The 25454-nt window shown below is 45.4% G+C and overlaps 1 protein-coding gene across 7 annotated transcripts in view; it reads right to left on the bottom strand.

The window, feature by feature from the left end:
* agrn (agrin) overlaps positions 1-25454 on the bottom strand; it is a 258540-nt gene that overhangs the window by 99108 nt on the left and 133978 nt on the right. For all 7 annotated transcript variants that reach the window (XM_014146124.2, XM_014146119.2, XM_014146121.2 and 4 more), the window contains one exon: positions 23-238. In XM_014146124.2, coding sequence (XP_014001599.1) covers positions 23-238 — 216 coding nt within the window. The remainder of the gene's footprint in view (positions 1-22; positions 239-25454) is intronic.

Raw genomic sequence — 25454 nt, 5'->3', positions numbered from 1 at the left:
GACGCTAGCTATCTGGACTCACCACAGGGTCCCTTGCGCAGCACCTTGATGCGTCGCTGCGTGTTGCACTGGGCCTTCTCCAGCTCGCACTCGTTGGAGTAGGTGGAGGAGTCTGAGCCGCACACGGGCGCCACAACCGACGGACAAGCCATCTTCTTGCATACGCACTCCGCCTTAGAGGGGTCAGCCGCTTCACGCTCACACACCGCCCCGAAGCCGCACAGCATACCTCTGCAACCTGCCCAGAGAGAGGAGGGAAACACTGTTACATTTGATCATTTTATTAAAAACATTTGACATTTCATAAAAAATCGTGCAAAGAAGTGTGTCATTTAAAAGGGAGGAAATACCCAACAGGAGGACCCTTTGAAAACACTTATAAGTGACGTTACAGAAAGTTAAAGGGCCTTAGCTAACAGTTCACACTTGAGAAACACTATATTTCCATGGGTTACACAACTTTGTTAATATTCCCCATACACGAGAACATACAATATACACCATGTACCTTGAGCTTCATTGACACCTGTAATATACACTATATATACAAAAGTATGTGGACACCCCTTCAAATGAGTGGATTTGGCTATTTCAGCCACACCCATTGCTGACAGGTGTATAAAATAGGGGCAATACAGCAATGCAATCTACATAGACAAACAATGGCAGTAGAATGGCTTTACTGAAAAGCTCAGTGACTCTCAATGTGGCACCGTCATAGGATGCCACCTTTACAACAAGTCATTTTGTCAAATTTCTGTCATGCTAGAGCTACCCCAGTCAACTGTAAGTGCTGTTATTGTGAAGTGGAAACATCTGTGGTAGGCTACACAAGTGGAAGGCCACACAAGCTCACAGAACGGGGCCGACAAGTGCTTAAGCACGTAGCGTGTAAAGAAAAGTCTGTCCTCGGTTACAACACTCACCACCAAGTCCAAACTGCCTCTGGAAGCAACGTTAGCACAATAACTGTCGGGAGATTCATGAAATGGGTTTCCATAGGTTTTTTGGATCCCAGGAGAATGCCCCAATGCATAGTGCCAACTGTTAAGTTTGGTGGAGGAGGAATAATGGTCTGGGGCTGTTTTTCATGGTTCAAGCTAGGCCCCTTAGTTCCAAGAGAGGGAAATCTTAACACTAAAGCATACAATGACATTGTAGATGATTCTGTGCTTCCAACTTTGTGGCAACAGTTTGGGGAAGGCCTTTTCCTGTTTCAGCATGACAATGGCCCTGTGCACAAAGCGAGGTCCATACAGAAATGGTTTGTTGAGATCAGTGTGGAAGAACTTGACTGGCCTGCACAGAGCCCTGACCTCAACTCCATCAAACACTTTTGGGATTAATTGGAACACCGATTGCGAGCCAGGCCTAATCGCCTGACATCAGTGCCCGACCTCATTTCCACTCCTGTGGCTGAATGCAAGCAAGTCCCCACAGCAATGTTCCAACATCTAGCGGAAAGCCTTCCCAGAAGACTGGAGGCTGTTGTATCAGCAAAGGGGGGACCAACTCCATATTAATGCCCATGATTTTGGAATAAGATGGTTGACGAGCAGGTGTCCACATACTTTTGGTCATGTAGTGTAGATGTCAGCGTGGGACCTTAAACATACATTTATCTGGCCAGTGGCCACACATCCATAGTACTACATTACAGCTGCCCAAAACAGATGGCAACTCTCACAGGTAGTGGATTTGAATAGAAATCAATGAGACTGAGGACCAAGCGTACTCCTAGCTAAGCCTTGGTTTGGAAAGTATGATTGGTCTGGAGCGTCTGATGCCCAATGTCAGCACGGCCTCTCCGGCTGCCCCCCCCCCCCACCCCTCCGCCTCCTCTCCAGTCCCCCCTTCCACCGATCGCCCCCAGCTATGTCTTATCGCTGGTTCCCAGGCAAGGGCTAAACGCGAGGGGGCATGTCCACTCGGACTAGCCCGGCAGCTGTCTGGCTTCCTCTCACTCGCTCCTGAACACGCACACACACACACACACACACACACACACACACACACACACACACACACACACACACACACACACACACACACACACACACACACACACACACACACACACACACACACACACACACCACTGTTGTGTGTGTGAAAGGAGAGGGAGGCTGCTGTTACAGCATCTGCTTTGGCTGCCAGCTCTCTTTCTCTTAAAGTCTACGTCTACCCCGCTCTCCCTCTCTTTCCGAGCGAAACAGTTCAGGAGAGTTCGTGCATATATTATGACGACAGTTCAGGCAAGCAACATTTGTTCTGAAGGCAAGTCAAAGTTCGGAGCCGAAGTCTTCGCCCCTCTGTAGTAGGGATTTTTCCCTCTGTAGTAGGGATTTTTCCCTCTGTAGTAGGGATTTTTCAATAAAGTCTTTGTTGTCATTCGACGAGACGACTCGTTTTCATGTACATTTTTTCATTGAAAAATACTGAACCAAACATCTTAGTTAGATGTAAAATTACGCAATTAAGAACTCTTCAGCAAAAACGTCAAGATGAATGACAGATTTCTTGAGTTATCTACTTTGAGGAACTGTATACTGGCTATGGCGTCTCAAAATGGACAAACTGTACTATTGCCGCTTTGTTCTCGTTTTTCAAGCGAAGGTCTTTTAATGAAGTATGGGAGAACACTTGTTCGGTTTGGCTAAAGCATGCTGACGCCTTTACAGCGAGACAAGACAGGTGAGGGCTAAGGTTCCCAGTGGGAGACCACCTGAAGAGCTGGAGCCTGAGAGATACCTGAGCTAGTCTCTTTTCTTTGGTTGAAGGGGGGAAAAGAGAGGGAGAGAGCGAGATAGAGGGAGGGTGTGTGTGTGTGTGTGTGTGTGTGTGTGTGTGTGTGTGTGTGTGTGTGTGTGTGTGTGTGTGTGTGTGTGTGTGTGTGTGTGTGTGTGTGGTGTTTTCAACAAAGGGCCAGTCACCTGACAGGTGAGAGACAAGATAGGAAGAGACGAGAGATGAGTTGAAGGACCTCGGCGTTACTCTGGACCCTGATCTCTCTTTTGAAGAACATATCAAGACTGTTTCAAGGACAGCTTTATCCATCTACGTAACATTGCAAAAATCAGAAACTTTCTGTCCAAAAATGACGCAGAAAAATTAATCCATGCTTTTGTTACTTCTAGGCTGGACTACTGCAATGCTCTACTTTCCGGCTACCCGGATAAAGCACTAAACAAACTTCAGTTAGTGCTAAATACGGCTGCTAGAATCCTGACTAGAACCCAAAAATTTGATCATATTACTCCAGTGCTAGCCTCCCTACACTGGCTTCCTGTTAAGGCAAGGGCTGATTTCAAGGTTTTACTGCTAACCTACAAAGCATTACATGGGCTTGCTCCTACCTATCTTTCCGATTTGGTCCTGCCGTACATACCTACACGTACGCTACGGTCACAAGACGCAGGCCTCCTAATTGTCCCTAGAATTTCTAAGCAAACGGCTGGAGGTAGGGCTTTCTCCTATAGAGCTCCATTTTTATGGAATGGTCTGCCTACCAATGTGAGAGATGCAGACTCAGTCTCAACCTTTAAGTCTTTACTGAAGACTTATCTCTTCAGTAGGTCCTATGATTAAGTATAGTCTGGCCCAGGAGTGTGAAGGTGAACGGAAAGGCTGGAGCAACGAACCGCCCTTGCTGTCTCTGCCTTGCCGGTTCCCCTCTTTCCACTGGGATTCTCTGCCTCTAACTCTTTTACAGGGGCTGAGTCACTGGCTTACTGGTGTTCTTCCATGCCGTCCATGGGAGGGGTGCGTCACTTGAGTGGGTTGAGTCACTGACGTGGTCTTCCTGTCTGGGTTGGCGCCCCACCTTGGGTTGTGCCATGGCGGAGATCGTTGTGGGCTATACTCGGCCTTGTCTTAGGACGGTAAATTGGTGGTTGGAGACATCCCTCTAGTGGTGTGGGGGCTGTGCTTTGGCAAAGTGGGTGGGGTTATATCCTGCCTGTTTGGCCCTGTCCGGGGGTATCATCGGATGGGGCCACAGTGTCTTCTGATCCCTCCTGTCTCAGCCTCCAGTATTTATGCTGCAGTAGTTTATGTGTCGGGGGGCTAGGGTCAGTCTGTTACATCTGGAGTATTTCTCTTGTCTTATCCGGTGTCCTGTGTGAATTTAAATATGCTCTCTCTAATTCTCTCTTTCTCTCTTTCTGTCTTTCTCTCGGAGGACCTGAGCCCTAGGACCATGCCTCAGGACTACCTGGTATGATGACTCCTTGCTGTCCCCAGTCCACCTGGCCGTGCTGCTGCTCCAGTTTCAACTGTTCTGACTGCGGCTATGGAACAGTGACCTGTTCACCGGACGTGCTTGTTGCACCCTCGACAACTACTATGATTATTATTATTTGACCATGCTGGTCATTTATGAACATTTTAACATCTTGACCATGTTCTGTTATAATATCCACCCTGCACAGCCAGAAGAGGACTGGCCACCCCTCATAGCCTGGTTCCTCTCTAGGTTTCTTCCTAGGTTTTTGGCCTTTCTAGGGAGTTTTTCCTAGGGAGTTTTTCCTAGCCACCGTGCTTCTTTCACATGCATTGCTTGCTGTTTGGGGTTTTAGGCTGGGTTTCTGTACAGCACTTTGAGATATCAGCTGATGTACGAAGGGCTATATAAATACATTTGATTTGATTTGATTTTGAAATCCAATCTAGCCATGTATGACGTGTAAGGACTTGTATTAACATGTTGATTGAGGCGACAAGTAGAGAAAGGCAGGTAGAGTCAAAAAGCCAAGGGCTACTCTATAACGTTAGTCATTGAACCACAGACATATCTGCTGCCATGGGCTAGCAATCTGAGCTCAAAAAGACATCTCAAGCGAGGTAAGGAACTTAACACTTTACACTCATCACAATTGGCCTATATAGGGCTAAATTGAAATGTTCCTAACAGAAGAAATATGAAATGCATAACCATGGTAGCAATTGAAAGGGGACAGTTTGGAGATAGTGGTAAAATGATTAGACCAAATGTGAGTACACAACAGTTCACCTGACACAAGACCGAATCCAAACATTACACTGTTGATTTGTGCATTTTACATTTACATTACTTTGTGTCGCATCTTTGAAAACGAAATCTGAAAATACTCCGGATACATTCAGTAACATGATAAGAATATTCCTGGAAATGTGGGGTAGGTCGAACATAAGACAAACAAATGAAAAGGCTTTGAGTGTGAGGACTAATGTAGCGAGTGTGCTGAGAGTCGGGAAGCAAGTTCAGGGAGCGAGTGTTTTAATAAATAAAACAATGAACACAAAACACAAACCGACATGAAAACAGTCAATAACACCTCAGGAAAGAACCAAGGGGAGTGACAGATATAGGGAAGATAATCAAGGAGGTGATGGAGTCCTGGTGAGCGTCATGAGGCGCAGCTGCGCGAGACCATGGTGACAGGTGTGCGGGATAATCAGCAGCCTGGCAACCTAGAGGCCGGAGAGGGAGTATCCGTGACAACTAAAGAAGAGTCTTCAACTATAAGGTCCTTTTCGTTTTGTTCTCCTAGCTGTGCCGTTGAGGAACTAGACCAAGCACACTTGTTGTTTTGTGTGGAACACAACCCTGCATCCCCACCATCACACAATTACGGTTGCTGTTTACACAATCCAAAATCGGTCCATTATAAATCAAAATCTGGGTCAGGTGGGCATGATTTGAAAGCTTGTTCTATTACCAACATGAGTAGCTAAGTCATACAGTACAATCTAACAGCGTTAGGCTTTTAGAAGGCAATTCAGAGAAACAGATTGTCATTTTGGAAAGAAGTCGTGCTTTCAGGCAGTGTGCCAAGTTGAATTTGCTTCACAATAGACAAACGTAGGCTCATTCTGTCCAAAACAACCCACGGTATGACACCATGTCATCTTGTAACTGTTCATCAAACATAGTGATCGTAAACGTTGACACTGCTTTATGATTTTGTTTGGGGGGGGGGGGGGGGGGATGTGAAGTGCACATTGGGGCTCCCGAGTGGCACTATCTCAGTGCAAGAGGTGTCACTGCAGTACCTGGTTCGAATCCAGGCTGTATCATATCCGGTCGTGACTGGGAGTCCCATAGGGCTGCGCACAATTTGCCCAGTGTCGTCCGGGGTAGGCCGTCATTGTAAATAAGAATTTGTTCATAACTGACTTGCCTAGTTAAATAAATGATAACATTAGGATTCACAGATGTTTGGCTTGCTTGTACGACATCAAAGCGCTATTTATCATAATCCTCAACGTCTCATCATTCAAAATACACAGCCCTCCTAATTGACATGTTTTCCCTCAAGTTGCCTAATTAGCGGAAGGGATGGGGGCAACGTCCTGTCGCACGAGGTGCTCAAGTTCAGAACATCTGTCAGTCAAAACCCATACAGAGCTGTGTAGATGTAAAGCTTTTTACTGTACAGCCACTGCATTCAAATGTAGGCGCTTACCAGTGCCCAAATCTGCCATTTTCAACCCAGGTACGAGTGTAAAGGGTTAAGAAAAAGGACCATGGCTGTGGACGGACGAATGACACCTCACACACCAAGAGAGACGTTTCTCTCACCAGTCACACGCTAGCAACTCCAGTTCTTCATAACCCATCTACGCTAAGAGCTGTAAATGGCCTCACACGCTAGGGAAGTGTAGAGCATTTATCTGAACAGAATGTAAACCAATCTGCTTTCAGTGCTGAATAACTAGACTAGCAGTTAGCGTGACCTTTTCCTGCACCTTTGTCTTTGTACAAACAGTACACGTTGTCTGTATCTTCTGTTCATTGAAAAAAAAGGGACAAGGTAAACGTTTAGACATGAACCCGGCTGTAAACTAACCCACAAGGACAGGGGATTATAATATATAGACGGTACAATAACAGGCTGGCCATGCACATCGCTGTACTGGCCAATTGTGTGGAATCTGTATTCAGTGGGTTTTCTATCAGGTGGAGGGAAGAGTGTGAGCTTGTGAGTGTGCGCTTGTGTTTGCATGTGCTTGTGTAAGGTAATCTTTCTTCCCCGAGAGCTAAAAGCTTCATTTACATGCGGGTGGGTCTCTTTCTACCCTCTGGAGGAAATCCCATTTGAGAGAAGGAGCATGCCCAGTATGTGGCTGACATGGAAGGTAATGCCTTGTCCAGGTAATGCTCACAGTGTATTTAGAGAGGTCATCCATAATACATGATTTCATGCTCTCACTGGTGAGAAAGGGATGTGTGGACTGATGGGGATGCGGATAAGCTAGGTATAGCAGCTCTCACAAAAATGACAAGATAGACACTATTATTATCAGGGGCGTCAAACTCATTCCAAGGAGGGACGAGTGTCTGCTTGTTTTTTTTTCCTTTTTCCTTTCAATTAAGACCCAGACAACCAGGTGAGGGGAGATCCTTACTCATTTGTGACTTTAATTCATTAATCAAGTACAAGGGTGGAGCGAAATCCCGCAGACACTCGGCCCCTCCGTGGAATGAGTTTAACACAGATGTTAAATGATGCTAGACAGTATTCTATAGTTAGAATTGTATAACTTCCACTGTGTGTAACATTAATGATGTGTCTTTATATTCTGGGACCGTAACAGTAGAACTGTGTAATGTCTGGTGAATTGTTTGCCTATCTGAAATTCAATAGACATAATAATGGGGTGAGTATGACTATTTAAACCAGAGATCTGTATATATTGACAAGATGCTCATGTTTCCTCCCTAACAGTGGGAGTCGTTGTCCCAAAGGCTGCAAGGCAGGCGACAAGTTTAGGTCCAAAATAAGACCATAGAAACGCATTGGGATTATTTTGGACAGATTTTGGCGAGCGTGAAACCTCTCACTTCACCTTTCCTCTCTGCTTAAACGCTTCAAGACTGACTTGACAAATCCAAAATAGCCGATTTGGTAAACATCACACGGTTTCTATTCCACAAGTTCCGTGTTTGGTCAAGAGGATCAGGAGGAAGGAGATTAATAAATACGCGAGAGAGTTATCCCTGAACTTTACACGGGTGCCAAGAATAGCGATTGACTTTTCCTGTGAGATTAAAAAACAAATGGCTCATTATTAAATAAACTCTCCTGGTTTGGCCTATGCTATCTATATTGGATTGAAGCGCAGAGCGTAAGAGGCATATTGGAGTGCAGCCCTGAGTTCAAATACTATTTTAGTTTGACTTATGAAACCAGAAAGTCTACAAAATGCAAGCCAGGGAGTGCATGAGTTAACTATGTCCAGGTGTTGTGTGGCTGTTTCCCTGTGTCACTGTGCCAAAAGGCTATCGGAACACAGGGAGACGTTGCCATGGAGACTGTCATCCACTTAATGGGCGCGAGGCAGTCATCAAATCTGGTTTCAAAATGGAAACTCCAGACCCATTCACAGGTGACTATTTACACACTCCAGAGCGGCGACTGCACAAATCTTGATAAGTTAAGAAAAGCTGTTTTTCCTTCCATCATTCTGTCGGTGAATGCGTGAGCCCCCGATGCACTTGCTCCTCGATTCCCTTTTGGGTTAGAATAATCTCATTTTGAACATCTAATTTGGTTGAGAAACACTAAAATGACGCACTATATGTGCTCCAGCCCTAGATGTTCTGTCTCTGGCTGAATGCGATCCACTCAGAGGTAGGCACTTGATTCATAGTATGGCAAACTTGAGCGTCGGCCTGCCTCTACATCGATAACGCCATTTACACCAACGCGCCAGAAGGACCGGGAGAGATGCACTATGTCACTTCGAATAAATACTGTCTAGTTGCGCTCGCTGCCTGTAAAATACATCTGCTTAAAACTTCCATTGATCGTCTACTTACAGGCTCCCAGGAGACTGATGGAGTCAATTATTGATTGCGCAGCAATCATAGAAAGAACAGCGAGTAGGTAAACATCTGCTCACAAAGACAAAAACACTGTCACTGTTCAATGTGGGAAAATCGCATTTTTAACACAGCAGTGGGGGGGTAGAAGAAGAGACAGATTTTCATACTTTACAAACAACTTTTTCTTGTGCTACTTTCTACGACGTCATCCCAACGAACGAAATGAAGATATAGAGGAAAAACAAACACAAAGCGAGTGTGAGGTATTTCTCCTTCATTCCCCTTCTGGTCTAAAATAGTGTGTGTGTGTGTGTGTGTACATGTGGAATGTGAGTGTAGGCTTGTATTTTCTCATTTCCACGTATAAAAGGGCAATCAATTCCCCTCCTGCTCATTGAGCTTCCTGGGCTGAGCCGGGGTTGCTGACCCGGCTTACACCCGCATCAATTTATTATTTACCGTGCGCGCACACACACACACACACACACACACCGGCTCAGCTAAACAACAAACATTCCCACACTGTCTTCCAGACACAGACAGAAAAAGAGAGGGATGGGAGATGTAGTGAGAGGAAGAGGATGGCGAGAGAGGTGGTAATGAGGGAATGAGACAGAATGTGCAAGAGCAGATGAGCAGAGTTGAGAGAGATAAATAGAGAGTGCAAGAGAAGATGGAGAGCGGTTAGAGAGAGGGAAGGTGAGAGAGAGGGAAGGTGAGAGAGAGGGAAGGCGAGCGAGGTTAGAGAGAGGGAAGGAAGGAAAGGAAAGAGGTGGAAGAAGAGAGAGAGCTTAAAGAGAGGGAAGGAGAGTGAGAAAGGTTAGAGAGAGGGAAGGAGCGATAGAGAGGTTAGAGAGAGGGAAGGAGAGAGAGGTTAGGGAGAGGAAAGGATAGAGAGAGGGAGGGGGGAGGGAGAAAAGACAGAGAGCAAAGAATCAGAGGAAATAAAATAGTACTAAATAGGAGAAAAAATGTCAAACGTACTTTGCTCCTGAACAGAAACATATATTACCCTGCCTTGTTTTCTCTCAGTGTTTCCAACAGTCTATTCCTTGGGTTCCCAAATGTATTTGGCCCACGACCCCATTTTGATATCTGAACATTCTCGTGACCCCAACCATATGAACAAAAATTATATAATTAACAGCCAATGTTTACTTTTTAAATAGTGACTATGGCAGTCAATTGCAAAACATTCTAACAGTATTTCTGATTGTATTCTCAACTCACCATCATATACTGTTAATGTGGGGCTATGACAGTCAATTTCAAATGAGTCTGACATAATTTACCTTATCTCACTAACACTAATGAGATGGGTGTGCTTGATGCATGTCCCGTCGGAGATTCTCAAAGTCAGGGGGCGTGGTCGACAGAGCACACCTCATCTCTCCTGTCACATCCAACCTGGATCGATGTTTGTTTTTAATACAGACGAGCGCACTGAATCAGCGTACCATCAGTTTTAATGCTCGGAGGTTATTCCCTTTGAGTCAGGAACCAAAACTCCTCCATAGTAACCCGTAAATGTGTTGTCTGCAGCATTCGGTCACATGACAGCTCGATAAGCTTTTTAGATTTCACTTACCGGCATGTCAACTGAGCCAGGATCACAGTCAAACGGATCATTTCGCTGGTTCGGTCACGCATCTGTAGATTGTTTTGGTATTTCCCCTGCATGCTTGCGTTCAGTTCCCCAAATATGTCTGTTACAAAGACAAGGAGACACCTTTCCTTTTCATTACACAGAAAGTCAACGGTCTGTTTTTTTACATCCATTGCAAATGACAATAGTTCCTCTCTCAATTCGAAAAATATTTCCAACACTCCACTTCCATAACCACCAAGCCTCGATGTGAAATAGAACACTGTCATGCTCTGATCCCATATCTCCACATAGATTTGCGAACAAGCTTGAGCGAAGTAGTTTACAATCAAAGTTACCTTCTGCGTATCTCTGAGTTCTGCCCTCAACTCTTTTGCTGCCAGTTGCTCTCGGTGTATCCATTATCGCTCAGTGGATGTATCATACAATGCGTCCATATGGCAGAAGGAGACACATTCACAACTAGAGTGCAGAGGCCTGCCCGCTGTCCTATGATAGATGGAGCAGAGCCCCATCTGTGCAAAAGCCCACCATTTGATCCCATGAAATATGTTTTTCGTCAATATAGCCACGCAGCTGAACATCCCTGGGAATTGTGAGACAGAAAAGGCCAGTCTTTGTGAACAGCATCCCCGACATGTGGAAAACAAAAGTCAATGCATGGGCATCTCGGCCCTCACAGCTAACGTCCATTTGGAGAGCATAAACTGGGGAGTTTTTGAGTAGTTCAGTCAGTTTCCTCTTGAGTGCTAGCATCAATTCTTAGTTTCACAGTGTTATCTGACAAAGGCATTGATGTGAGTTTCTGTGCCTCTGCCTCCCCCACACTGTTTTCACCATATCAATTGCGGCAGGTAATATCAAAGTCTCTGCAAGAGTGTGTGGTTTCGCCTAGTGGTTAGAGCTTTGGGCCAGTAACAGAAAGGTTGCTGGATCTAATCCCCGTGCTGACAAGGTACAAATCTGTCGTTCTGCCCCTGAGAAAGGCTGTTAACCCACTGTTCCCCGGGCGCCGAAGACGTAGATGTCGATTATGGCAGCCCCCCCACATATCTCTGATTCAGAGTGGTTGGGTTAAATGCAGAAGACACATTTCAGTTGATGGCATTCAGTTGTACAACTGACTAGGTATCCCCCTTTCATAGAGTAGCGGGTTTAGCCATTCATCGCAGGAATGATTCAAATGCAGTGGTCAAGTGCAGCCCTTTCCCACAAGGGTGTTCTCTGGTTTAATATGAACTTTTAGATTGGAATCATTTTCATTTAGATTTTTAAGGTTCACCACATTACAATAATTTTGAGAGACAAAGACAATATTGTAATAAAAAAATATATATATATCGGTATGATGTTAGTTGACCGTATTTTATGCTTTTGAATAATACAAGTTCTAAATATGCTTCATAAGTTGTGCGTGATCCTAGGGTGGCAACAAATACATTCTAAGTGGTTTTAATGGGTCTTTTTTTAAAGAAATGTATACTGTTCAATTCAACTTCAACCTAAAATAATTTCCACATTTCCATACATTTCTGCATTTCCTGCACTCATCTCAACACTGCCACGTAAAGCTATACGATATGGGCAACAAAAAAAACGAAGCCTTATTTTTAACCAAATGTTGCAATTGCGATTTGACTTGCAATTTAGATCAAAACACTTGGGTGAACTGTTGGAATCATGGAAATAGAATGATTTTCTAATTTTATAGTTTGAATATAAATAATAGTGGGCATTTTGAACACAGTGTTGTTTGACATGATAACAAATGAAGATGCCAGGGAGGAGTAATTGTGACAGGGTAGGAACCAAAGTGATGGTCAGTGTTTCCTAGGGGACCCTATAAGATATTCATGCTTCGCCTATTTATTTATTTTTAGATTTAGAAGATACTGTTGCACAAACAACATGCTTATTTAGGCCTACACCAGCACTGGTATCAGGCTGTATTAGCTAGCTACATTTGCTCTGACTCAATACATGTATTAGCTAGCTAGCCAGTGAACTAGCGATTAGCATTAGCGGCTAACACTTGCTAAGAAAAGACAAACTAACTGTTTGCAGATGCAAGAAACACAAACGAATAGTGTAATTGTGGATTTATATTAAGAAGCAAAGTGGAAACAACATTGTTGTCATCACCATTGTTGCATGTGCTGCATTGACCATACAGGCTGAACACAAGTGTCTTGTGGTCAAGCAACAACAAACGACTCCTTGAGTGACGGGTCTGTGTGGAAAGCAGCATGGAGAGAGAGAGAGAGAGCGCAGTGGGATCACTCAAGTAGCGGTGTAAACGATAAAAATACACGGCATATCACACTTAACAAACCAAACATTCAAATACCGATACAGAAGGTAAAGTAAAAACCCAAACCAGTAAATTCATCAATATCCGGTATATAGTAAAATACAGTACACTGCCCAGCCCTAGACATAACATAGGTCATAAGCAGTCATAACTGATATGACCGGTTAAGACCAGTGATCCTGTATGCTCTCGTTGGCTGGTCCTGGCTACATATTCGTCGCCAAACCCACTGGCTCCAGGTCATCTATAAGTCTTTGCTAGGTATAGCTCCGCCTTATCTCAGCTCACTGGTAACCATAGCAATACCCACCCGTAGCACGCGCTGCAGCAGGTATATTTCACTGGTCATCCCCAAAGCCAACACCTACTTTAGCCGCCTTTCCTTACAGTTCTCTGCTGCCAATGACTGAAACGAATTGTAAAAATCACTGAAGTTCAAATCAAATGTATTTATATAGCCCTTCTTACATCAGCTGATATCTCAAAGTGCTGTACAGAAACCCAGCCTAAAACCCCAAACAGCAAGCAATGCAGGTGTAGAAGCACAGTGGCTAGGAAAAACTCCCTAGAAAGGCCAAAACCTAGGAAGAAACCTAGAGAGGAACCAGGCTATGAGGGGTGGCCAGTCCTCTTCTGGCTGTGCCGGGTGGAGATTATAACAGAACATGACCAAGATGTTCAAATGTTCATAAATGACCAGCATGCAACAAGTCAGCACCTCAAGAGTAAATGTCAGTTGGCTTTTCATAGCCGATCATTGAGAGTATCTCTACCGCTCCTGCTGTCTCTAGAGAGTTGAAAACAGCAGGTCTGGGACAGGTAGCACGTCCGGTGAACAGGTCAGGGTTCCATAGCCGCAGGCAGAACAGTTGAAGACTTGTTGATATAAGTTGGAGACTTACATGAGGGAGACTTATATCTCCCTCACTAACTTTAAGCGTCAGCTGTCAGAGCAGCTTACCGATCGCTACAGCCCATCTGTAAATAGCCCATCCAACCAACTACCTACCTCATCCCCATATTTGTTTTTGTTTTTCTGCTCTTTTGCACACCAGTATTTCTACTTGCACATCCTCATCTGCACATCTATCACTCCAGTGTTAATTTGCTAAATTGTAATTACTTCGCTACTATTGGCCTATTTATTGCCTTACCTCCTTACTTCATTTGCACACACTGTATACAGATTTTTCTATTGTGTTATTGACTGTGCGTTTGTTTATCCCATGTGTAACTCTGTGTTGTTGTTTTTGTTCCACTGCTTTGCTTTATCTTGGCCAGGTCGCAGTTGTAAATGAGAACTTGTTCTTAACTGGCCTACCTGGTTAAATAAAGTTGAAATAAAAATACAACATGGCTGTGACGCAGATTATGTCAGATTTACTAGGTGTACTTCACTTGAAAATAACTTTATTATTTTACAGTGTAATATCAGAGGAATTGAACACCATCGGTGATAACGCTTGATTAAAATAAGGCAGTTGGGATACTCTGCATCGCTGTGTGCCAGTGAGCTAGAGAAAGAGCAGCGAGTGAGAGAGAGGCAGTGAGAGGAGAGAGAGTGAGATATATAGTTAGAGAGTGGGTGAGGATGAGAGAACGTGTGAGTGAGAGGTGAGGACGAGAGAAAGAAAGGAAGGAAGAGAGGAAGTTGGCTGGACATTTTCCTCATTAACACCTCAGAGACAGCGACAGAGAGAGAGAAAGAGAGAGAGAGCAGGGGCCCCGGGCCCCTAGTCTAAATAATGGTGATGTGATGACAGGGCCCATAATATTCTGTCACCCTTCATCTCCGCCACAAAGGAAAGAGGAGAGCAGCGTGGCTCTGAAAAGATTACAACTTCCTGCAATATACATGAATATATCACCTGGCGCCTGCCAGTTCCATGCACGCACACACTCGCGCATTCGCACGCACACACACACACACACACACACACACACACACACACAGCTACGCGAAATTCAATAATTCAACTCATCCAAGAGCTCGTTGGAGAAGAGTGCTGTCTCTCTCTTTCCCTCTCTCACTCAGTTTCTCATTCTCTATCTCTCACCATCTGAATATGACTTTAAGCCCTCCCGAACGAGTCCCCCAGGTTTGGGTGTGTATCCTTTCAGACACACACGTCGTCGTGTTACTTTGGGGGTTTTGCTTTCGGTGAGATGCACACGTACTCGCACATAAGCACACACCACAGCCTCACGGAATCTAACGTCATCCCTACACGCTTTCTCTCGCTCGCCGTTTTCCATCTTGCACTTGTGCTCTCGCTCTGTCTCTCTCCCTTTCTCTCTACCCGGTATTTCATCATCAAGCTTTTTATTTTAGATGAAAAAAGAGAGAGCGTAGAGAAGAAAAGGCTGAGGAGGAATCTGCCTATCAGTCAGTGTGTCACAGTATGGGGGCCATCCCCAATAAGACAGCCTCATCTCCTCCATGGCTCCACAACTCCACTCAGTTTCCTACAGAGAAAGGGGTGTGGGAGGAAACTGCTGCTCCATGCTGGCTCTACAATTGTGGGTGGTGAGGGACTTCAGGGGTACTTCCTGGAGAGGGCCCAAGCCAGTGGCAGATGGCGTCACTCTGTACTCTGAGGAACCTGGGGAGAGGCGATTGAGTGTGTGTGTGTGTGTGTGTGTGTGTGTGTGTGTGTGTGTGTGTGTGTGTGTGTGTGTGTGTGTGTGTGTGTGTGTGTGTGTGTGTGTGTGTGTGTGTGTGTGTGTGTGTGTGTGTATGTGTGTGTGTGTGTACTCGTTCAGAGCCAGTATTCTGGAGCCCTATCTGGTGCAAAGGAGTAGTGTCCTCCATATGTTTCTCCATGCTCTTCCTAATCACTGTTGGACAAGAATAGGATAGAGTGATGTTTTTTAGACTCAGGAGGAATTTTGAGGTAGCCTTGCAACACTCAACATTATGTTAGAAGTGAAACAGAACTATCATGCGATCAGGCTGGTCACACCAGGCTAATTCTACGGTGGTTTGAAGATGCTAAACCCTGTATTGTATTTGTGTTGTTAAACTTTGGCGTTTACTTAGTTAGTTACTTAGTTAGTTAGTTTTTACCACTGAAACAGAAAGGAGAGGAATTCTTGGTAATGAGATAGAAAAAAGCAGATCCATAAAATTGCCCTGATTTGGCGCCCTATAAAGAACCTCCTATAAAGAACCTCCTATAAAGCCCTCTCTCTCCCTCCGCCGCCCGCTCCCCTTCCAGACAAAGCTCTCCATCATTCTCCTCCCCTCCCTCCACGCTCTGATCGATAACCGCGGCCCAGAGATCAATACTTCCACAAATCACTTCATTTTCTATTTTTCTCCCTCTCTCTCTCTCTCCCTGGCTCTTCTCCCAGCCGGCTGAGGTGGTGAGAGAAAAAGAGTCTGTCATTGTAAAATGCAACCGAGCCCTCTTCCTCCCCTCCTTTGTTCACTCCCGTGCTGCCACAAACCAAAGAGGACTAACACGCATACACATAGACACACACATAGACACACACATAGACATACACTGAGACATACACTGAGACATACACTGAGACACACACTGAGACACACACTGAGACACAACAAAGAGGGAGTAAGCGGCAAATAAGGCCCATCAGAAGGAGTCCGGTATGTCAAGCCGCCCCCTCTCTTTTTCTCCCTCCCTCTCTTCCCTATCTCTTTCCCATCTCTCTCTCTCCCTCTCTTAATAACCCTGAGAGCTGAATGTAGCACATGATTGTGTTATTTTCAGAGAATCAAAGCAAGCCTCTGCTGCCTATCCATCACCCTGAACTTCTCTCCCTCTCAGCCAGGGAAAGCGAGCTGCAATATGGGGCCGTAAGACTCACAGTCGCACACTCCAGAAAGTGGGAGAGCAGATGGATGTTGGATGGGGGACATATATTCACATTTATAGGATGTGTACCATGCACCGACGGCTACGTTAGCGATCACGCCCGCTAGCCCGCTAGCAAATTAATTGCCATCAACCCAAAAGTAGAGGAACTGTTCCACGCTTATGTGCTTTTCATTATAGCTCCCGCGCCTCAATGGAGGCTTTGTAATATTTCCTGCCAGGATAAAGTGACAGAGGAAAAGAGGATTCGGGGGGAAATGTGTATAATATGTGCTCACCTCACCTTCGCCCTAGTTAGCGCTTCTCTTAATTTGTCTTAATTTGCCCTCTTTGAGGAGCGCTTAGCCCATTCTGAACGATGCACGGTGCTGTGGTTTGCTACGAATGACCAAACACATGGGGGGAAATACAATAGTGAGAGATGCACACATAAACACATATGCTGAGAAATACATAACCCATACATACACTTAGCCATACACCTGCACAAAAACAATGGTTTACTGCAACAATATGTGACAATTATACGCACTCACGCAGACACTATTCAGTACTATGAAATACAAACATGGAACAAACAAGCACACGCACGCACGTTTATTTTCTGTTCTTGTTTTCCAACTATTTATTTGGCATGGGCAGACGTGGTTATCAAATTAGAGAACATTCCAGCCAAATCTTTCACATATTTCTTTTATAAGGAGACGGCGTCCACAGCCAAAATGAACTGCTGCCACCACACAAGAACACATGGCATCACATTAGATACCAAACCAATTCTTTAAAGATATATCTAGCATTGCATATTAAAGCATTAATATGAGTATCACTGCATATCAGATTATTTCTGAGGATCTATATGAAATTGCAAATGAAAGCATTAGCATAGCATATTCAACCATTACTATGAGGATCTGCATAGCATACTAAAGTATTTCTATAATAATCCATATATGGCATTGCATATTAAATTATTTACATGATAATCCATATAGCATCGCATATTAAAACATTTCTATGACAATCTATAAAGCATAGCATATAGTGCATTAGTGCATTAGCACTGCACATTGAAGCATTGAGGATCCATACTGTATAGCTTTGCGTAATAAAGCATTATCATTGAATATCAACCACTTCTAGGAGGATATATGAGGCCTGGGAGGTTGGGTGTGTCAGACCGTGAATGTAATCCAATGGAGACCAATGCTGTGGTGAGAGGAGAGGACAGCATTCGACTACTGGGGGAAGGGCGAGACTGGGGGCGAGGTGGAATTTCAATCTGCAGGGCCCAGTGTAGTGAGAATGGCCTTGATGACACCAATCTCCTGTCCACCAGCTCACCACTGGGTTAATCCAATCCACTGGGGTTACATAGATCCACACACACACACACAAACGCATGCACATACACACACACACAGCCACATGAATGAATACACACACACACATATACATACATACACACCCTCTGCTCTTCTGTGTCCTGTTCACTAATGAAGGGCCCTCTGAAGGGCTGTAGCGCTGGGGAGTGGAATGGGCTTTGGCTAATGATATCATTAAAGGGAGACAGTGCTGGCCATGGCAAGTTTTGTGTGTGTGTGTGTGTGTGTGTGTGTGTGTGTGTGTGTGTGTGTGTGTGTGTGTGTGTGTGTGTGTGTGTGTGTGTGTGTGTGTGTGTGTGTGTGTGTGTGTGTGTGTGTGAGTGAGTGTGTATGTGTGCGTTACTGTATCTGTTCGAAGTAAGAAAAGGAACATTGTAGCCTTGCATATAATTGAAGAAAGAGCAAGTATTTTGCGTAACTGTGGCCGTGATCAGTGCTGATTTTTGTTCCTCTTTCTCAGCTGGCCACTTGAAACCATATACCACACTGCCAGCTAGCACGGCTAGGACAGCACTATACTAGCTCCCAGGGACACATCTCTAACCCTTCCTTTGACCCTTTGCAGATCTGTAAGGAACAACCACAGAGATTCTAAACCCAGAGGTGCAACATGGCGAGACTTCCGGGAACACTTGTAAGCAGACCAAGCTGACCAGGCCAGGGTTTGGGGTTTGAGAAGCCAATGAGAGAAGTGAACATTTCTTCCTTAGTTGTTTATTTTCTTGACTTATAAAGACACAACCTAGATTCGAGCCAATGTCTTAAGTAGTTGAACATGTTATTACTCCAACCTCGTGAAATTGATATACTGACACTTTTTTCATTTTCATCCAAAACAACTTTATAGTGAAGAACTGCCTTTGATTTGACGGCATGAACATGGTCAGTTCGGCGAGAGACGACCGTTAGATACGATGACATGTTTCTGCGCATGAGCTTAGCTAGCCAACGTCGCCTACAGGCGTGATCGGGGAATTCTATTGGAGAAGCCGTTTCTACTTATCTTCACACTAGACTATCTTTTGACACCAGTCTCAACGTCAACAGTGAAGAGGCGACTCCGGGATGCTGGCCTTCTAGGTGTTGTCTGTGTTCTTTTGCCCTTCTTTTCTTTTCATTGGCCAGTCTGAGATATGGCTTTTTCTTTGCAACTCTGCCTAGAAGGCCAGCTTCCCGGAGTCGCCTCTTCACTGTTGACGTTGAGACTGGTGTTTTGCAGGTACTATTTAATGAAGCTGCCACTTGAGGAAATCAAATCAAATTTTATTTGTCACATGCGCTGAATACAACAGGTTTAGACCTTACAGTGAAATGCTTACTTAAAAGCCCTTAACCAACAATGCAGTTTTAAGAAAAATACCTAAAGAAAAAGAAGAAATAAAAGTAACAAATAATTAAAATAACAATAACGAGGCTATATACAGGGGGTACCGGTACAGTGTCAATGTGCAGGGGCACCAGTTAGTCGATTGAGGTTAGTAATTGAGGTAATATATACATGTAGGTAGAGTTATTCTTTTACTTTAGATTTGTGTGTATTGTTGTGAATTGTTAGATATGACTGCACTGTTGGAGCTAGGAACACAAGCATTTTGCTACACACGCCATAACATCTGATAAATATGTGTATGTGACCAATAACATTTTATTTGACTTGTGAACCATTAAAAAAAAAATACAATAATTGCAACTGCTCGACTAAAGAAATCTCGGTTGATCAACAGTCTATCGACCAAACAATCGCACAGTCAACTAAATGGGTCAGCCCTACCATTCGGACATGCTAACATCGAGGGGATAGGGAGAAAGTGCAAGAGTAAGGAGCGATTTGGGACTGTCTCTATATGTCTCTCTCTCTCCTCCTGTCACAAACACAGAACCCCTATCCCTCTTTTTATCCCTCTTCTCTTCCCTTTCTCACTCTCATTCACACACACTATCCACCTCCTCAGTCAATCCCTCATCTCCTTCCCTCTTTCTCCCTTGGCTCTAGCAGGGCCGTGGTGGGGTGGTAGAGGGCTCCGGAGAAGCTGCCAATGGGAGTGCCCCCACTCTCAGACAGGTTTTTCCACAGTGTAGGGAACAGATGGAGCAGCCCCACACACACACACGCACTTACACGCTCACGCTCACACACACAATCACACTCGCGCATACACGCACTTGCCATTTCCTTCCCCTTCTAGGAGAGAGGACAGAGTGCAGGGGGTAGAGAGAGAGAGAGAGAGAGACCCCATGTTAACGACCGAGAGCCATGTAATACGAAACCTCCCTGTTTTTAAAGCATTCTCAAGTCAGTTAGATAACAAACTCAAACACACACCCAATAATTCAATAATGATGTTACTTGGAAGGTGGAATTCACTCGCGCACACTGTGACGCACACACATACACACACGGGAGAGGCACTATCGTACATTTTGCTTTGCTCTTTGACAAGCGGAAGAGATGTCAGCCCACAGCATAATTAGCGGGTGCCCTGGTCCCAGGCAGCGTTTCCATGCAGATGCCTCTGAGTGACAGCATTGAGAGAATGAGAGAGCGAGAGAAAGAGAGCGTGAGAGAGAGAGAGAGAAGGAGAGGGAGAGAGGGAGAGAGAGGGGGAGAGAGGGAAAGAGGGAGAGAAGGAGAGGGAGAGAGGGAGAGAGAGGGGGAGAGATGGAAAGAGAGAGAGAGAGAGTGAGATGGAGAGAGAGAGGGAAAGAGAGAGGGAGAGAGAGAGACAGATACTCTTTCTCATTACCTTCTGTGCTAACAAAGCGCTTCACTTTAAATAAAGCAGGGAGCAGCTATGCAATGGCCTGGAATGAGCAGTTGATAAGGACTGTGTGTTAGTATGTGAGCATAAATTGTGTGTGTGTGTGTGTGTGTGTGTGTGTGTGTGTGTGTGTGTGTGTGTGTGTGTGTACATAGAGGAAGGATTTCAGTGTAGTGCCAATGGGAGGATGTGGACGCTAGGGTCTTGATAGGATCAACATTGTGTGTAAACACACACACACACACACACACACACACACACACACACACACACACACATAAATGCAGGGACACGCACAACTGCAAATGTATGTGTGCACAGGCACATACGCAAGCACAAACACACACAGACTCCTACCCCTACACACACCCCTCCACGGCTAGCTGCTCAGCGGCGAGACAGGATAGTCAAACGTGAACGTTTCCACTGACTACTGGTGTGTGTTAAGAGTCTCAGCTGCAACTCTGACATATTGCACAATGGGGGAACACAACAGCCTGTAGTGTAGCAGAGAGACAGTACTGGGCGCCCAGAACCTTTGTGTGTGTAATGGTATGTTCAGTTAACTGGAACAGAGCCAAAGACCAACCGCTGATCCACCATCCTCCCCAGGATACAAACACTGCATGTTGGTGTGTATGTTTATGTGGGGTGTGTGTGTGTGTGTGTGTGTGTGTGTGTGTGTGTGTGTGTGCGCGTGCGCGTGTGTGCGTCTTCCTTCTGACACCCTCCTGTGTGTCTGTGTGGTCTCAACTCAACAGACAGGTGTGAGGCGAGAGATTCAATACGGGATATGGGAAAAACCCCACCCCCCCAAAAAACATTTTAAAAAATACCCCTCTTCTCTCTCCGTCTCCCCCTCTTCCCCCTCTTTCTCTGAACTCACTGACAAGCCCCTCCACATATCACACCTCTCCCTCCTCCCCCACCTCTCCCCTCGGCACGCTAAGATCATTAGCCCAAATCACAGGCAACTAAGCCTGATTACTCTAGTATATTATGCTAACTTATCAACAGGGATATCGTCAGGGAGAATTAGACAGACGAGCGCTAACCGCTGCCAATGGCGTTTACAGAGGTGGACTAGCGGCGGCGCTAACTTAACTAATGCGCTACAGATGGAGAATGTCAAAGAGAGTATATAGGCTATGCGCTGATGACGTGGAGTCCATTTGCATTAAGTGTGACATTTTATCACTTTATTGTTGATGAATGGAAGCGGTGGCTGAGGAGAGAGTGAGGAATAGTACTTTGTGTTGGAGTGATTTTCCGTCATGTGCGTTAGCTTGAGTCGCATATATAATGTAATCCGTATGCTACTCACATGGTAAGAGGGCTTCTACGTATAGGAAGATTAGCATTGGAGATGGCTGAGGTTCATTATAGTGAAAGGAGATTCTGTATGGCAAGACTGATTGACAGAAAAAGAGAGGGAGGGGGAAGGAGAGAGAGGGAGAGAAATAGAGAGGATTGATAGGTAGGTGGGAAATATAGCAAGCGAGTTGACGTCCTAGTTTTTGAGTGCCCTCGGGGCCTCGCTACCCATAATGCATGCCTTCACCACGACAGCAGGGTGGGTCAGACACATCTTCTCCGCCTCCACCCCTCCTTCGCTCTTCCCTCGTTATTTCACACTATAATTTCTCTCTTAGTCACTCTCCCTCTTTCAGTCTGTCATTTTCTGATACACTCCCTCTCGTTCTCTGTCCGCCTCTCTCACCTCTCTCTCCTCCCTCTCTCCTCCCTCTCTCCTCCCTCTTTCCTCCCTCCATCCCTCCGCATCTCTCTCTAACATTCCCTTCTACTCTGGTTCTATTTCTCACCTCCTGCCCCATATAGATAGAGTACACACTACAGATGAAGTGCCTTCACATTGACACTCATTAAACTTCACGAGGTAGGTTGGGCTGCCGTCTGACATCACTCAGCCATCACTCAGCCATCACTCAGCTAACACGTACAATTCAAGGGGTCAAACTATTCCATATGAGTCAGCGAGGGCCTGACTTCCAGAGAGGGAAAATGTCGCCATGAATACTGGATGAGTGGGTTTTGGGGGTGGAGGTTGCCATGGAGACAGGTTGTCGGGGATGGGGGGTCTCCCAGCTTCCCAGCTAGTCCTGCTTGTCTCATGGAGCCCTCAAACTGGCTGGCTGGGAAAGAGTGTGCGGTGGCAGTGGTAATGGAAGATATAAACCTATCATGTAACGGACCCAATGAAGGAGGGGGAAGTGGTTTAGGATGGAGGGAGGAAACGTTTGGCGTCACCCTCAACTCTCGGCCTACATATGCAGCCGTGTGCATGTGCTTTACAGCGAGCATGCCAATTCCCACCCGAACGGAACACCATTATCGCACCACCTCCGCAACTCTATTCTCAATGACCAATCCTTACTACGACGCGATTGTAGCCAACACTATAATTAATCAAGAAAGACTTCTCATTCATTTCAATGAGAGTGGTGTCATTCAGCTACATTGCTAACGGCTAATAGATTGCAATGGAGCGGTTGCATTAGGCCGTGTTACTAACCAGACATCACATGATTGTTAAGACCTCTAGTGTTATAAATAGTCCTGTGTTCCCAGGCTGTTTTTTGAGCGTGTGAAGGAACACCTAATAGCTGGGTGGCCACCCGCCTGCACACTTAACACAGTGCGTAATGACAAGGGCGCTATGCGCGGCCACACCAGCCCGTCACTTAGGCTGTCATTAAAATGAATGGGGCGACGGGACCCCGGTGGTCTGCCCTGTGTGTGTGCGTACGCGCGTGTGTGTGTGTGTCAGAAACAATACACAGGCAGTGTGAAAACAGCAAAGGGGCGGCAGAAATTCTCACGACAAGTATATAGACAGCTAGAAGACACACATAAGGGCTAATTAAATTGAATTAAATGGTGTTTACATAGCCGACTGACGTCAACGTAAGTTAGCAGTTGCCAGCTAGGACCTCGCTAGAACCTTTCTCCCGCAAAGTGTTGGCCTCCGTCATTATAAGCCACTAGTACAGAGACCGCTGGACTTCTGTTCTCTCTTCACATTCAATAGGAGGGCTGGGGGGGGGGATTTCTCTCCACAACAACAAAAGCCAGTGACCCATCCTGCACACCTCCGCTGCATTCCTGTCCTCTCTCTCTCTCTCTCTCTGACACTCCCTTTATCTTTCATCTTCCATACCGTTTCACCAAGAGCTCTTCCAGTGGATACACATGCACACACACGCCCGCTTCAATAATACATCTTTCACCGCTTTGCCTATAAATAGTCTGATCAACACAACCATTACTTTAACAGTGCATAGGGAAGCAGCCATTACACAGAATACTAGAATTATTCATCCCAAAACCTGGCTCAAGAGATTTCTTCTCATTTTTCAGTCCTGTTGTTTCTGGTTTTCAGAACTGAACGGCTAACTAATGTCCATAGATAGCACCTTCTTTCTTTCTATTATTTATTTTGGTTTCTTCGCGTAGCCGCCTGTACATGTCAATATACAGGCGTGACAGATCGTCCCATGTGGGCGACATATGACGTTACACCTGTGTTCTTACTAAGGTGGCACTTCCTGTTGTTGCAGCTAGTCATCTGGAGGTGGGGAACATATAGTCTACACACACCATCATGTATGGTGTGTATTTGTTTGTCTAATGCTCATGTCTGAGGCAGAACCCATTACACGCTCCCCGTCCTTCCCTCAGTGGCCATAGTGTCAGTGCAAAACAAACAGCAAACAAATCAACATGGAGGGAAATTGAGGTCCATTACTGCCATTTCGGGCCCATTTTTCGGGCCACCGTGCTTTCAGTCTGAACAGTGTGAGGGGGGTTACAGTTAAAGCAGATTGTGTTTCGGTGGTTTCAGTGTGTTACGTTAAGTTGATGCTCCCCGCCATTATGGGAATTGGGCTAATTACCCTGTGCAGTGTGTGTGTGTGTGTGTGTGTGTGTGTGTGTATGTGTATGTGTGAGAGAGAGAGAGAGACACAGAGAAAGTGTGTGTGTGTGTATGTGAGAGAGAGACACATAGAGAGTGTGTGTGTATGCGAGAGAGACACATAGAGAAAGTGTATGTGTGTGTGTGTGGGAGAGTGAGATGGGGTTAGGAGGCTGGCGGCGGGTGAGTGTGTGGTGTCCCTACAGGCTTCTCCTCTCATTAAAACTTTAATAACAGAGTGTTCGAGTAGACAAACACTTTCAACCACAAAACCACAAAGGAGGCTCGAGGTTTTCAGAATACAGGGCTTAATGCTTCCTAAGTATTATTTGGTGTATATCCCGTTATATAACCCCTGGTCTAGAAACAGTTATGAATGTTTGCTGTCTCCTTGTGACATGGGTGTGTTATGGTAGTTACATATAGATGTGGGAAAGCTTCTCATGGTCTTTGATGGTTTTTCTATCTATAACATGCTTATGCCTGCCTGCCTGCCTGCCTGCCTGCCTGCCTGCCTGCCTGCCTGCGTGGGTGTGTGGGTGTGTGCGTGTGTTTGTTTTTGAGCACATGCTCGTGTGTGTGTTTGCGCGCGTTTGCCTTTACCAGCATATCATTTGCCCCCTGCTTTTAGCTATTGTTTTCTTGTGGCAATTGATCTTAGGGCTTTCAAAGACAAGGATTTGCGTCAGAGCTGTGCTGGAGCCTCCGTGGCATTTGAAACAGCTTGAGAATTGAAATGGGTTTGAGAGGAAGATATTGTATAACAATATAACAGATTAGTAGTGTTAACTTAATGGACTTGGGCCTG

This window comes from Salmo salar, chromosome ssa15 (genome assembly GCF_905237065.1).
Source record: "Salmo salar chromosome ssa15, Ssal_v3.1, whole genome shotgun sequence".
NCBI classification, from domain to species: Eukaryota; Metazoa; Chordata; class Actinopteri; order Salmoniformes; family Salmonidae; genus Salmo; species Salmo salar.
This window is presented reverse-complemented; position numbering and strand designations above follow the sequence as displayed.